General features: G+C 35.1%; 2 protein-coding genes across 4 annotated transcripts in view; one reads left to right on the plus strand and one right to left on the minus strand.

Moving 5' to 3' along the window:
- The window catches only part of LOC134546276 (hemolymph lipopolysaccharide-binding protein-like), a 46,198-nt gene extending 31,743 nt beyond the window's left edge, over positions 1 to 14,455 (plus strand). Inside the window, exons 3-5 of the mRNA XM_063388986.1 lie at positions 7,735 to 7,870; positions 9,562 to 9,831; positions 11,088 to 14,455. Of these exons, the coding sequence (XP_063245056.1) occupies positions 7,735 to 7,870; positions 9,562 to 9,831; positions 11,088 to 11,254 (573 nt within the window). The 3' untranslated portion in view covers positions 11,255 to 14,455. The remainder of the gene's footprint in view (positions 1 to 7,734; positions 7,871 to 9,561; positions 9,832 to 11,087) is intronic.
- A 513-nt stretch (positions 14,456 to 14,968) lies between these two features.
- LOC134546274 (probable nucleoporin Nup54) overlaps positions 14,969 to 16,191 on the minus strand; it is a 109,411-nt gene continuing 108,188 nt past the window's right edge. For all 3 annotated transcript variants that reach the window (XM_063388982.1, XM_063388983.1, XM_063388984.1), the window contains exon 11: positions 14,969 to 15,185. In XM_063388982.1, coding sequence (XP_063245052.1) covers positions 15,072 to 15,185 — 114 coding nt within the window. In that variant the 3' untranslated portion in view covers positions 14,969 to 15,071. The remainder of the gene's footprint in view (positions 15,186 to 16,191) is intronic.

Below are 16,191 nucleotides of genomic sequence, written 5' to 3' on the forward strand. Positions count from 1 at the left end.
GGCTAGTCCCATCATTAATCGTCAGACCTTATTGGAAGTAGAAGGTTTAGGTAGCACCAAGTACATTAATGTATTAATCGTAAAAGGATTGGCTAAACCAGTAATTTTCGGTGTAGACTTTCTAACTAGCCATAAAATAATTTTGAATTTTGCAGGTTGGATGGTAACTGCTATGGATGACACAGAAAATACGAAAACTACTGAAAATTGGGAAGTTTCGGAAAAATGCATTGCAATCATTCATAAGGAAACTTCGTGTATTAATAGTGACATAAATTTGATGGCGACCGGAGCTGATTTAATAGAAGCTGTAAAGGGAATTACCATGGTAAATGAAACCGGTAGAAATAATCTTCTTCATGTCTTAAGAAATTTTCAAAATATATTTTCCGAAAAACCTGGGTTAAACAAATTATATACAGCTAGTATTCAGGTCATACCCGGTGAACCATTCCATAAAAAGTCGTATCCCATCCCGGCGAAATATTTGAAAGAGGCTGAAGAATATCTAGACTTAATGTTGGAATGGAATGTAATAAAGCGAGCGCCTAGCCCATTCACGAATGCGATACTCTGTGTGCGAAAGAAAGACGGAACAGTACGTTTATGCCTTGACGCGAGGGAGATCAACAAAATTACTGTTCGAGATCGGGAAAGTCCGAGACCAACGAATGATATTCTGCGATTATATCAGGGTGTCAAGTTTCTAACCACACTTGATTTGTCGGCAGGGTACTGGCAAATACCCTTAGAAGAAAGATCTAGACAGTACACATCATTCCTATTCAAGAACTCGCAGTATGTGTTCCAAGTCATGCCGTTCGGCTTATGTAATGCGGTAGCTGAGTTTACTCGTTGTCTGGACGAAACGCTAGGATCTGAGTGCAAAGGATTCGCGCGAGCATATGTCGACGACATTTTGATTACATCGTCATCATTCGAAGAACACCTGGAGCATATCGGCATTGTCCTAACGAAACTACGTGACGCAGGAATGACGGTGAAACTGCGAAAATCCGTATTTTGCCGACAAGAGTTACCATTTCTAGGGCATATTCTGACACCGACCGGAATTCATACCGATCCTGAAAAATTGAACAGTATTTCCAACTTCCCTACACCAAAGAATGTTAAACAACTACGTACATTCCTGGGAGTTATCGGGTTTTACCGAAATTACAGCGACAAGATAGCCAAGATCGCAGTCCCATTGTTTGATCTACTCAAGAAGGACAAGCTGTGGAAATGGGAAGCAGAACAGCGGGAAGCTTTTGAAGAACTCAAGAAGGTCTTTCTCGAAGAACGAGTCATCTATCATCCCATGTTAGGTCGGGAATTTCTACTATACACAGACGCATCTGATTATGCCTTAGGGGCGAAGCTCGCGCAAATGGACGATGAGAGAGTAGAACGTACCGTAGCGATGGCGAGTAGAACATTGAATTCGGCAGAGCGAAATTACACGGTCACGGAGAAAGAGACACTAGCAATAATATGGGCTCTGCAGAAGTTTCGAGACTTGCTTCTGGGAGAACATATAAAGCTAATGACTGACCATCAAGCCCTGATGTGTCTAAAAGCAGGCAAAATTTTTGGTAGCAGGCTGACACGATGGTGCTTGCTGATGCAAGAGTTTGACTTGGAAATATGCCACATTAAAGGGAAAGAGAATGTAGTCGCCGATTACCTAAGTCGAATACCCGATGTATTGAATGATGAATTGACACCGAGGAAGAACTCCAAGGAATTTTTGGTAGCTAATCTTGTGACACAACAACTTAAAGATAACGCAACAATCAAGAATGTTTTTGACCAGATAGCTCAACTGCAACAGGAAGATGAATTCTGCAAGGTCATAATAGATAAATTGAAGGGTTCAGAGGTTCCAACTAGGTTAGAGGAGAGATACTGCATGTCGGAGGGAGTATTGTTCAATCATAGCAAGGGAAAAGCCAGATTTGAAGAGCCATGGAAGCCGGTAATACCGAAGCGAAACATCAACTCGATTATTTGGGAGGTTCATAGGAATTGCGGGCATATTGGTTCAAAGAAGCTGACACAGTCATTGATTAGGCAGCTATACTCTCCGAATCTGCACAAGTCAGTCGCCGCCATTACTCGATCGTGCGACTTGTGTCAGAAAGCGAAACATGCCCAACAAAATCTCGAAGGTGAGTTTAAACCTATCCTTCCGGAGAGACCACTGCAGTTGGTATCAGTGGATGTATTGGGACCATTACCTAGATCAACAGCCGGGGTGAAATATGTGTTCGTGATGGTAGATTTATTTACAAAATACACCAAGTTGTATCCCATAGTCAATGCCACCAGCAAGATAGTATTCCAGAAAGTTAAACAGTTTATCGCGGAAGTGGGTCGACCGGAGAAAATTATTTCAGATCATGCCACACAATTCATGAGTCAAGTTTGGCAAGAAGGACTCAGAAAACTGCAAATCGTACCCACCACGTCTTCGGTGAGACACCCGCAGAGTAATCCTGTGGAGAGACAAATGCGCACACTTGGTAATATGTTGCGGACATTCTGCCACGATACACAGCAGAACTGGATGAGTAAATTAACTTTCATTGAATGCATTTTGAATAATACTGTACACAGTTCTACCAGTGTTACTCCATATGAAGCGTTAACAGGAAAAAGATCATTGATAATACCGTCATCGTTACTACCGAGACATCACGATGAAGCTCTGGCCGCAGAAGATAAAGAATTAGTCGAGATACAGAAGTAAACTGAAGAGTTGGTCGCAGCCAAGTTGACATCCACGGCGGATCTTCGGAGAAAATACCAGAAAGATTCCAGCAAGATGAGTTTTAATTGTGGAGATTTAGTACTCAAGAGAACGAATCCAGTAAGCCAATTTTGGAAGTACGTTACTAAGAAGCTATTTCTACTCTTCGATGGACCATATATGATCACGAAGATTATTAGAAGTAACTGTTACGAACTGTCTGACATTAAAACGAAACAAGTAATAGGACACTATAATATAACGCATTTGAGGAAATATTACACTCCTGTAGAATAGTATACACTGTTACACATATGTCCGTTTGAAGACATATATCGGTGACAATACTCTATGTTTGCAAGTAAGTATGTAAATAAGGTCAATAATATGAAATGTAAATTTTCTGCAAATAATTAGAATATAGATGAGATGTTTGTATGATGAGAAATGGTCCTAAGACCTATATCAGAGTATAGTTCGTTAGTCACATTTCTGAAGGGGACTATTCTATAGAGGTATTTGAGAAGCCCTCAATAGAAATGAATTTTACGTTTATTATTTTACTTCTTACCTCTATGACTTTGTCTTAGTCCTGTTATGAATTATATTTACCAGTATTGTATCTCTATGGTCAGGTCAATTTGGTTTTACTCTTTAAGTATTTTCATGTTTTATCTAAGTAATAATTTTATGAAATGTCTTTGCAAACATTTGTTAAACGGCGACGAATAGGAAATGAGCTTACACCTTTTAATATTGTTTTTGGGTCATTACTGAGGAAAGAGTATATGTGATTGGACGCTCGACTGCGCATATATTTTATTTAAAGAATTTAGTATTTCCAGTGTGATTTCGGAGAGTGTTCAATAGAGAAAGCTTTGACTGTTTGAAACAAATTGGAACTGGAGTTTCTGTTCTACTATCATGGGAGAAGGATTAGAGAGAAAGAGCTCCGTGATTTAGTCATAAATGAATGTAAGAATATCACGTAAAACATTGGTACGACGACTGAATAGCTAGAATCTACGTGAAATTGATGATTTTATAATAAATACCGGAACTACACAATGAAGAAGAGGTAGTTACCGATGTTCGAAGCTCTACTAAAGAATCGACGACGACGATAAGTTTTGACTAACAGCATAAATAGAACTGGATCAACGACGAATTAAGAAGAAACGAAGAAAAGGACTATCAATCTTCGATATGGAAGGAGTTCGACAGCGGTAGACGGCATCGTAGACGGTGTACCGGAGGACATCATCCTTCTAGACGACTCCAGGTGACCGACGCCAGTCCGGCTGGAGTACCAGCAGCACGAGAGGAGGTGCATCGAGACGGAGACCCAACCAGCGACATCGGAGGAGAGTGAGATCTAACCAGCAACATCGGAGGAGAGACAGGGGTTCGGAGAGGTTTTCCACAGCCTCTTGGTATTGTAACGACGCGACGAGGTTTGTTTGCCCCATCCCCGAATTAACAAGAACAGCGAGAAGTTACCTGTCCTATTTTAATGGCAAGATATCTTAAACTATGATGTTTACGATCAAGACCTAATTTGAAACTCGCAAAACAACTTAATACTACTTAACTACGTAAAGACTTGTAACTTGTACGTACTGGACCTGGTTAACTGACATTGATCAGTAATATGTACGATATCAAAGTTAAAATCTGTTAAAGTCATTAATTGTCTTGAATGTTTAAAGAATAGCCCCAGGTCCAGAAGTCTTGAGAAGTCTTGAGACAGTTTGATCTACCGAAAGAGACTGAGCTAGTAAAAACAAAGAAAAGACTAATTTGCCAGTTAAAATGTGTTTCAATAATATTTAAAATATTGACTGATAACCAAAATATTATTCAGTGATACAATTACGTAAAACGTAATTAGTTCTGAAAGACATTTAAGTATAACGGATATTGAAATTTTGTTTAATGAAAAACCTATTTAAACATGAATAATTGTCTCAAAGGTATTTGTATGTTGCTTGCTAATCATTGACTCTGTCACTTTTCATGTTACAGTTGGATATGTTGCAAAAGAGTATTGTCACCCATACAACCATGATTTTGACCCTAGTAAAAAGTTAAATTTTCATTATATTTTATTTTTCCGATTGATAACCATACTTACATATCATGTGTATGTTAAACCAGATAGACAGAAATATTTAGCTTGGATTGTCTTGAAAGAATAATTAGTTTTATTACACTGAGATCAGCAGTCATAGAGAAGTTAATGCTTTTAAACACACTACTTATATTTGTTGATTTTAAGGTCAGAATACTTACACCAAAGAGAAGGAGACATACTGCTAAGGAATTATACGACATTTTATTGTTTGGTATTCACACTGAGTCAAACTACACCAGTACATACAACTTGAGAATAATTTATTTTCACTATCAACATAACAAGACATATTTTAGTTAATATTCTGTAGAGGTTAGTAGTTGTGCTACATACACAATCACAGCACTAGTACTTTATAGAGTTTTCACGGCGCCCAACTAGACCACATTTTACATTATAGATATTGGCATTTTAGGAAATATACTCCATAGAGTAATTCTGAAAACACTTCATTGTCATTATTCTTATTCAAAGACTGCTCCTTGAAACTAATCACCAGATATTCACTACACGTTATTTGCCAGTTGTAAATATGCCCTCAGGTGATCATGACTATGACCGCTTGCATGAAATTTTCTTACAGTTATAGTGTGTATGCTTTGTCAAAATTATTCCGATTAATGCTGTATAACGTGTCAGTCATGAAATACGAAACACTGAAAAGTGACCCAAGATTTTACAAACCCACAAATTATACCAGTTTGCACTTGAGGGCAGGAACAGATAGATCTCAGATCTTGAAACATCGCAACTTTTGTCTACTTAATATGTCTGTGTTGTATTTGTGTTGACAGAATACGTGTTTAATTTCATCGTTGGGTTCACATGTGCATCGCTGTATTGTCATTGTACTTTCCAAATTATCTGTTTTGATTTATCGTCGAGTTCCTCATGTTTGTACTTGTGTTGGCCAAGTTGTTGTTTGTTTATATACACTATCTTGTTGCAACTGTTAATAACACAATTCTTAAAATATGTAATTTGTTTTGTTTCTCTATGCCAGAGATTATTTTTAGTTATAAGTGTCTCAGAAGTATGTGTTGCTCTATGGCGGGCAAATCAAATGGTTACTAGGAACTACAATAGGAAAGGAAGTGACTTTTTGGCTGTGCCATTTGAAAAAAGTAAAAAGTTGCAGATTTTGTTATATGTCAAGAATATAGTAAGCACTAGCGGTTTATGTACTATTTAAAAGCAGGAAACGAGAATGTCAATCACAATTGTTTTAGTTCGCAGCTTGGGCTGTTAACCAACATCGCCTCATTTACTGCCCGGTTTAACCGTGTGCACCTCAAAAGACACTCGTCTCTCTAGAGAATATTTTGAAATATGCTCAAGGCACCTAAACAGTATTAAATTTTATAGTCAAACATCATTAAATATGTAGTTGGGCGATATTTGCTAAAAAATAATTTTTAGATAAATATGTAGTTAGCTGTATTTGCGGAAAAAAATGTTAAAAATCCGAAAATACTTTTATTATATGCTCTTTAACTTCCTCTTTTCATTAAACCTGGCGGAGATAAGAAATTCCAAATACTTTAGGAGATATCGCCGTTCTTATTTTGCAATACAAGACCTGTGAAATCATTCAACCGAAGCCATATTTTTATTTTGCCGTCTGTTCGTGAATGCCTAATTAATTAAATTGGTCATTAGGTCAGGTCAGTTACATTATAAATACTTTCAAACTAAGTGGACATTAAAAATAATGTGAATTAATTTTAATGGTTGTTTAGTTTTAAAGTATTTATAATGTAACTGACCTGACCAAACAAACCGGGACAAAGGATGAACTGTAGGAACTCACGTATTTTTTTTTTTTACTTATTATATCCAAATAACAAATAAAACATTAAAATTTGAAACGTTAAAAACTCACCTAAGTTAGAGGCGGGTACGATTCCTTTGCCATTAGTAGAAAATGATGTAGCCATTCACCTACGTCGGTAAAAAAAAAATTCATACTCATAAACAAGAAACAATGTTAAATGCCGCATGAATGCACAGGTATTGTGATGAAAAATAAAAAAACCGATATCAGCTAAAGTATTTGGAATTTCTTATCTCCGCCGGGTTTAATGAAAAGAGGAAGTTAAAGAGCATAGAATAAAAGTATTTTCAGAATTTTAAAATTTTTTTAACAAATATCGCCCAACTATGAAAATTGAAAAATTCAATATCTCCTAAAGTATTTGGAAATTCTTATCTCCGCCGGGTTTAATGAAAAGAGGAAGTTAAAAAGCATGTAATAAAAGTATTTTGGGATTTTTAACATTTTTTTCCGCAAATACCACTAAACTACATATTTACCAAATTTTAAAATTCCGAAAATACATTTCTTCTATGCTTTTTAACTTCCTATTTTCATAAAACCCGGCAGAGATGAAATTCCATATACTTTAGGAGATATCAAATTTTTTAATTTTCATAATACCTGTGTATTCATGCGGCATGTTTAATGTTTACGAGTACCAATTTTTTTTTTATTGGAGAACATTGCCACGTTAACTTAGGTGAGTTTTTAACGTTTAAAATTTTAATGTTTTATTTTTGTTATTTGGATATTGTTGCGCAAGTAATAAGATTGCATTCACCATCTTACCTCGGCATTAGCGCCAACTTCATTGCATGCAACAAACATGATCTGAGCTTATAGCATTACTTATGCTTTAAATTCTAATAGAATATAATTGTGATTTTCAAAATATCAGGATGAATCCAAGCAGTAAAGACAATCTGAAACACAAGTGGGGTTCCTCTCAATGGCCCTTGGGTTATTTCCATGTAAGCTTCTGCGTGCATGAAAGGAAATATGGAACCCGCACTACCTAACTATTGTGAGCAGGTGCAGCTGTTGCACGGACAAGACAGCGATGACGGAGTCTTCAACGAGGAGGCCAGGCCCTGGGACATCCACGTGGCCCAGAGCACGGCCGTCTGTGAGGGCCAAGAAGTGGTCAACATAACTGTGACTCTGTCGTGTGAGTTGCTGCCACAAAACTGTGAATCTGTCGTGCAAGTTGTTGCAAGACAACTGTGACTCTGTCGTGTGTTTTGCTACCACACAACCGACCATAATCCATATGCATAGCCTCAGCATTAGCGTTTTGGTCTGAAGATAGGCCTGCCCACCTTTTTTTGCTGATTTTAGTAGTAAATTTCCAGTTTTTAGTTAATGATATTTTTGGATTAAGCACCATATTCGGAAAAATTTGGTGCGAAAATCATGTATCTATGATTTTATTTTATTTAAGTTATGTGCATTTGAATTTTATAAAATAAAAATGGGCATTTTGAGAAAAAAAACACTTAAAATTTCAAAAAAAAACAGAATCTTATTTTTTACATTTAAGAAATTATTAAGGTATGTTTGTAATTGATTACAACACATAAAAGACAAACCGAACTATAATAAATCACAACAATACGAAAATCGATAATTTTGACTAGGTACTGAAAAAATTGACATTGCTGACAATGGTCCTTTTTTGCTTTTCGCCTCACAAATATTGTACTGTGAATAAAAGAAACAATATCAGTATAACTACTAACAAGTTTTTCAAGCTAGTACTTTTAAAAATTGGACTTATTACACAGGAAATATTCTTCAAAGGGTTTTTAGGTCAGGTGTAAAATTATTTAAACTTATTTAAAAGGAACACCTTGTTAAATATGAATTTCTTAATAACATTTAGATAAGAATTTATTTTTTTATGATTCAGCAAAGTGACAGGTCTAGCTTATACTTCAGTTTCCTTGTTTACACGTGTAGTATTGTTTTTAATTAGATTTCAAACAATGGTTGGCCTATTTTCAGGCCAATGCAGTAATCAATAACAGTTCCCACATGATGACTGAATCCCTTTTGCATGGCCAGCCTTTTCTGTAAATGTTTAAACTGATGGGTTTGACTATCTCTAAGCTGAAACACTTGCAGATTATTTGTAGTAATACTTCAGTGTAGTTTGTATTTGTTTGTCAGTGCTGTTCTATTTTCCAACAAGTGTTGGAACTGATGAACAGTCTCTGATTTCCATCGAGAGTCCTTTATCTGTCAGAAGCAATGCCCTCATGAGGTTAAAGTAATGTTAAGACTTACAATAATACAAAATTCCATTCTTGCACTACTTTCTACACTGGTACCTTACAATCAACCTACCCAGTTACCAAATTTTTTGTAACAATAATTAAAGAAAAAGTTCATTAAATACAGGTCTGAAACACATTGTTTCTTGTAGTATTACTAGATCAACTGCCAAAGACACTGTTGGGTGAATTGATTTTAATCTTTAATCATTTATTTGAGTATATTCTCCATTGTGCAATAAAATTTTTAAAAAAATATGGCATATGATTCTTCAGTTATAAAAATGTATTGTCCTATCATTTAAACACATTTCAAACACAACTGTTGAGAATTAGTTGTTACATAACAATACCTAATGTAAAAGAGTGTGAGTATGCATAATGTATACAATAAATGACAGTATTATAATTAGTTGCAAATCATATAACTATTAGGAGGTCTGAAAGGAAGCAAGTTTCTTACACCACCAATTTCTAGTGGTGCACACTGGGAAATTCGTGCTAAAAACAAAAGTCAGTGGTTACGTGGCAATTATGAAAAAAAAATTTGGAAGTGATTCATAGTTCTCGTTCTCACTGTTTCCAGCTCCACCCCGACGCCCTTCGCCGAGCTACGAGCTGTTTCCTGGCGTTGGCTACTACAAGTTCCACACCACTCCCAGCACGTGGTCCAGCGCTCGGGAAGTGTGTGCCGCGGAGGGCGGTCACCTCGCCATCGTCAATTCCCAGGCTGAGGAGAACGTCTTGAAGCAGCTTTTTGCCGAACACACCTCCCTCGCAGGTGTCACCAACAATGATTTTGCCTTCCTCGGTTTCCACGACCGTTACACAGAAGGAGAATACGTAACAATATTTGGTATGTAAAGCATGTGATTTGGCACAGTTTTCTGAAGTAACAAGGTTTATTCTAAAAAAAAAAAAATAATTCTCACACACACCTTTAACGGAACAGCAGTAGCATAATGTAACTTTTGTACCCAGCTTTGTATAATTGAATTCAGAAAGCAAGAAGGAGTAATTTCCTAACATTTTATTATTTTACAGTGAAGCATTTAGAAGTACATAAATGGAATACCTACTTCCTACCACACATTGCTACCTGGGAGGAGACTCACAATGTAGGTACGATTGCAAGTGGGTGCCAACGAATAAAGACACATGTACCTGGCACAAGACTCTCACCCAGGACATGACATCAAACGCCTGGGTACTAACAAAAGACCTCCCAAGCTGGTATTCATTCTCAAAAGATTTCAGTAAATTAAATGGACATTGTTGGGCCAAGCCTTTATGAATAGTTACAAATCTGAACCAATATGTTAGTTCTAGCAAATACACACACACACACACACCAGAATAACATACTTCTTCATTGAAACACTGTTGTAATGTTTCATACCGCAATTCAGTAGGCAATGTTTTTAAAAACGCAGAAATCTACGAACAGGTAGCACGTGACAAAGGGGCAGGAAGTTAAAATTGTGTCATTTGTAAAGACATTGATACACATCTGGGCACGATGTGTAGTAATTCTCTACCTGAATATTCACTCTACAGCACCAAGCGTCTTAAGGCCGGCTTGCAAAGTCACAACTTAAGGGGCAAGGGAAAGAATTTCTCCATTTGATTAACCTGATAAGTGTTTCCTTAGCTTTTACTTTCCTGACACTGCAAGTGAGTTTTAAGACTTTGTTACAGGGCCCTGCATATACTACTGTCTACTAGATTTTTACAGGTATATTGGGTACAGCTATCACTTGTCTTCTGTTTGCACTGTGATCACTTATTAAGGCCAATGTATTATGAACTGTATTTACAGTGAACACTATTTACAAAAATCTCAAATATGAAAAATATTTGTGTTTATTAACACGGTAATCATCTTAAAAGGGTCATAATCTATTTAATTGTATAGAATATAAGCAAAGTTATCTATGCTAATTTAGTTAAGCAACATAAAACATTAAACTACTTTAGATTGTTTCACACAATGTATTTGATATAAAAGATAACTGCTGCAAGATTGTAGACAACGGATCTAGTATGTTTGATTTGTAAGCTACGAGGTGCAAGGACGATAGCGCTGAGTGTTCTGAGTGGAATTTTCCACAGGGAAACCACTGAGTACGACTGGCTTCGTCCACTGGGGTGTTCCCCAGCCGGACAACAGCGGGGGAGACCCGGGGGAAGACTGCGGCAGTGTCCACCGCAGCGGGGTCCTTAACGACATAACCTGCGACTGGAAGCTCGCTTTCGTCTGCGAGCAAGAACTGTGGTGACGCTCATGACTGATACAAGAGGAGAACAAAAAGAAGTTGTTTGCAGCTTGGATGTACATTATATTCATTAAGTCAATCACTTACTCGATTACTTACTGCTGAAATAACATAAATCAAGCTATATCCAGGTATTTAGTTACAAGCGTTATTATTAGGACTAGTGATGGCCCGATATACAAAAATCCGATACTGATTCCGATATTTCCAAATTTACCGATCCGATACCCGATACCCGATATTCCGATAATAGGCCTATCTCATTTCTAACACTGATTCTATAAAATTGTGGTTCTGAAGTATTGTTAGAGACAATAATGAAAAATGTTAAATATTAATAAAACATACTTATGTGAATGTATATTATTTTTATTAATTGTAAAATATTGTAAATTCACATTAAATGAAAGCTAATAATGAAATTATCATAATGGCCTGCAAATAAGCTCTCTAAATTCAAGGTCTTAAAAAAATTAAATTGTTTTTAAAGGGCAGATAAAGCAATATTCTGATGTATGTATTACCTACAGTATGCAAAAAAACAAAATGTGAACTACAAGGAAACAAATTTCAGTTTTTGTGTAGAAATGTTAGCATTTGAATGTGTTCAGGTGAAAGGCGATTCCGTTTTTTGGTACAAATTCCACCTGCATGGCTAAACAATCTTTCAGAATGAATTGAGGCAGGTGGAAAGCCAAGATATATTCTGGCTAACAATTTCAGTCTCAGGGATGCAGGGATAAGTGATTCCACAAATTTGATGTATTGAATGTCCTAAAAGATTTCCCACCACGCAATATTTCTTTACAGCAATAATTGCAAATTGCTTTTGCCTTATCATTAATTTTTACTTGAAAATATAACCCTTTCGGCGGCATTGCGCATTGTACTCGCAAAACAATAATGCTTATAACCCGGACAGCTCTATACTAACAACACAGGCGGGAGTGTGAAAAATAACCTAGCAGCAAGACGCATGCCTTCTGCCATCTATCGAACTGAGGTGAAAACAACGCCACGTTTTCACACAAAAGTCTTGTAGCTGTCCAGTATTAGTCTCTAGTGTATTTGCTTATAATGAATGTATGAATCACGAGTCACTGTATGTACTTAGTCCAGTGTCTCAACTGTAATCTACGAAAAATACCGTCCGAAAAACATCAAACTTTTGTACCCTTTGTAAAATTTCATCACAGTAAACGACATGCTAGAAAGGAAGGTCTTCAATTACCAAATTTTGTGACCATTGTTCAAGTGTATCACTCCATTTATTGGTGCGAAAACACGTTAAAAATACATGAAAAGTAATTTAAATACAACTTTGAAACGTACTGCAGAGTTTATAAAACCACACATCTTTATTTATGTTGTTGGCAATGCACTCAATATAGCCAACATAATAACTTTGCTGCAACTTGCCCTACTTAAACACGTTTCATATTTTAACTTTTGTAAAACTTACGTAATGTCTTTTTATAGAACAGCAGTTGGCGACCATGAAACGACACGGAAAGAAAATGCCTGTTATATCAAGCAGCAACTTTATTCTTCTTCATGTTTACTTACGGCTACACCACTTATTAAATTAAATATCATAATTATTTTCGTTTATGTTTTCAATTTATGTACACTTAGTGAACTTCGAAAATTCATGAAGCGAAAATATTTTGCGAATATCTGAAACGAACAAATATGCACTTATGACTGGGATTTGTGTACACATGTAAGAATTGTACCGTCGGGATGCATTGCAGTATCAGAAAGAAGAAATAGGCTTGAAATTGTTTCAGTGGAAAATATGCTTGGAATTACTAGGTAATATGGTGACGTGAAGAAAGATAAATTACGCCCACAGAAAATAAGCTTGGAATTACGGTTAAGGTTATGTGAGAAGTATTGTTGGCGAGAGCAAACATCGGTTATCAAAATATCGGAAGTATTTACCGATGTCCGATTTTGAAAAATGTGACGATATTACCGATCTCCGATATTGAATATTGAATATCGGGCAATCACTTATTAGGATACCTTATAAGTTTGTCTTATACCAACGTTAAGTCATTTCTGCAATATAAATACCCTTTTTTGATGTTTTAATAGGACTTCATAATCAAAAACATGAACAATATGCAATGTTTTAAACATGCAAAATGTATTCAAAGTTTTTTTTTTACTACTATCTCGCTAAACAGTAACGAAAAAATTGCCTGGACGATTCAAAACACGGCACATTTGTCATTTCAAATTTGAAAACAGAATATTATTTGTCTTCATTTCATCCCATACACCAGAAGTAAAGAAAAAATAAACATCAACTACCATGGACTACACCACCACAAAACACGGACACTCCACTGAGATGGGCATTAAAAGAAGTAATCGTCATAGTGTCAACGGCTTACAAATCGATAGTTGCAATCAATCTAACACCAGGTGATACAGCAGCAGCGTACTTGCTGTATATGTCTATGAAGAAGCAGATGTTGCTACTTAAAAATGAAAAATATATCTAAAAAGGTAAATAATGGTTTAAGATTCCAGATGAAAAGAGCAAAAATAGTTTTTATAATATGGCTGAACTATAATACAATTTACCTAGCGGCCGTTAACAATGAAAACTAATGAATAACAAGGGTTTAAATGTGTAGATATGAAATAACTCAATCACAAAATTTGGAAATACAGCATTAAAAAAAGTAACATTTTTCGTAAAATAGATTACAATGGATTTCACCGTATTTTGCAGGTCACGAAAATTTTCTGGATTGATATGCACATTAACAGCTTGTAGAAAATAAGGGAAATAGGAAATGAAATTAAAGGTTGGTTGGTTAGGTTAATTGCATCATTAAAAAAAATTATTTCATTATTTAAATATTTAAAAAAAATTTCCAAATAGTTATTGCAGCTGACTTCTTTTTAGCCAACCTTTCTATTTAATATTATTTGTCTAATTTTCCAGAAGTTGTTTATTACATGTGAAAAAGAAATTTTTAGTGGGATTATGTTTCACATACTTACTGTTGGTATTCGATATTCATATTTGTGAATAATTTGATATTTGTATTCGTATTTGATTTGAACTAAAAAATTAATACTGCACAGCCTCATTATTATTAGTAAGAAGAGATATGCCAGTCAAATCATCTAACTCTCAAATACCATCAAAGATTTAGTAAAATCTGATAATAAAAAGAAAAAAAATTAAGTAAATATTTGAGGAAGGTAAAGTTCAGAAATCCAAACACTAATAACCCTAAAGACCAGATTCTATGGTTTTACTGTCAGACCACTCAGGTTTTATAACAGGAAATTTCTGTGTTATTGTTAATTTAATAAATTATGTTTATTTTAATAAAATATTATGTAAAAAATATGACAATAAAATGTTTTAGTACTTGTTTGTCTAACAATAACATTATGTATCTTATGATAATCAAGGAAATAAAAGTCTAACATATGCCAATTCATGAAACCATTAAATATTTTAACAATATAAGTACTAATCGAACACTTATTGGATAAATTTGTGTGCATACAACTTCTGATATGTGGCTTGAAAAATTTAAATACGAAAAAATAAATCTCATCTTAAAATAAGACTGTTTTCAAAGTTTTAATTATTATTTTGCATTCATGTTTTCACATTAAAAAAAAGTAAAATCTGATGCTCATTCATAACTGTCATTCAGCTATCAAAAACATTATGCACAAAAATTTCAATGCAATCAAATTTATTTTCAGAAAATAGTGTAACATTTTTTTTAATATGTATAAGTTTACAACACATGGGATTTTATTAACATTCCAAGAAATTTCATTACTGGCCATGGAGTACCTGCAGCATGCCATCTTTGATGAGCTTCAAGCTGCTGAGGTCAGCATGAACTGTCTGCATGAGGTGTGCCATTCCATTCTGCTGCAATTTGAGCAACTGGAAAAAAAAATCACAGTTAGATAGTTGTGGGTTGTATTGGTCGGTTTAATGCGTGTTCGGTTTTACATCAAGAACTTTAGTTCTATGTTCTGGTTATTATAAAAGAAAAAAAAATTATTCCTAAACGTTGAACCCAAACATTAGGATGGAGTTTGTCATTCTTAATGGATAATGGTTCATTCAATGATTATTAAAAACATAAAAACAATTTACTAAATCAGAGAAAAGGACACACTTTGCACTAGCTGCTGGCTTCCAGATCCTGACGGCAAAGATACATTCTCATTCTATAGTTCAACGTTATCACTAAACAATCGGGACAAGATTTTTTGTTTTATTTTTAGGCAAATATCATTTTTAATAAAGGAGATTTAGATATTATTGTTTTATTATTTTTTGTATTCTGGTTCATAAATGTATCATCTTATCAAACAAGTTTAACACATGATTTAGGCTATATTATATATTACACTTTTATAATATAATAATTTTTAATACACATTTTTAACCACTCAAAATAAAAATAAACTTGCAAGTATTTGTGTGCTTGAAAAATTTACCAATGCAACAATGTAAAAAGCGTTACTAATAACAGTTTAAGCATTTTAAAATAAAAAAATTTCAATCTATTTACTACATACAATTTATCCAAACTTCCTACAGTAGAGCACCCCTCAACCGTAATTCCCACAAACGGAACTCCCAATATCCAAAAATAATTTTCCAAAAAAAATTAAAAAATAACAAAACATCTCCAAAACATTTCCACACTGGAACGAGGCGTTTTTGCTTTTGCCTGACTGTACATGTCTTGTAGGCGCACACGCGCACGTCTGTCAGAGAGCTAATTATAGCCAGTCATTCCCGCGCATTGCGTAAATACACAGCTGGTTTTCGCGTTGGACGTGAATTACTATAATCTATAAAGATGTTTATGCTATAAGTAGTTTTATTGTTTCACCATGTCAAGTAAACGGAAAATTCCAGCCGGCCCGAGAGTATG

This window comes from Bacillus rossius, chromosome 1, assembly GCF_032445375.1.
Source record: "Bacillus rossius redtenbacheri isolate Brsri chromosome 1, Brsri_v3, whole genome shotgun sequence".
NCBI lineage: Eukaryota > Metazoa > Arthropoda > Insecta > Phasmatodea > Bacillidae > Bacillus > Bacillus rossius.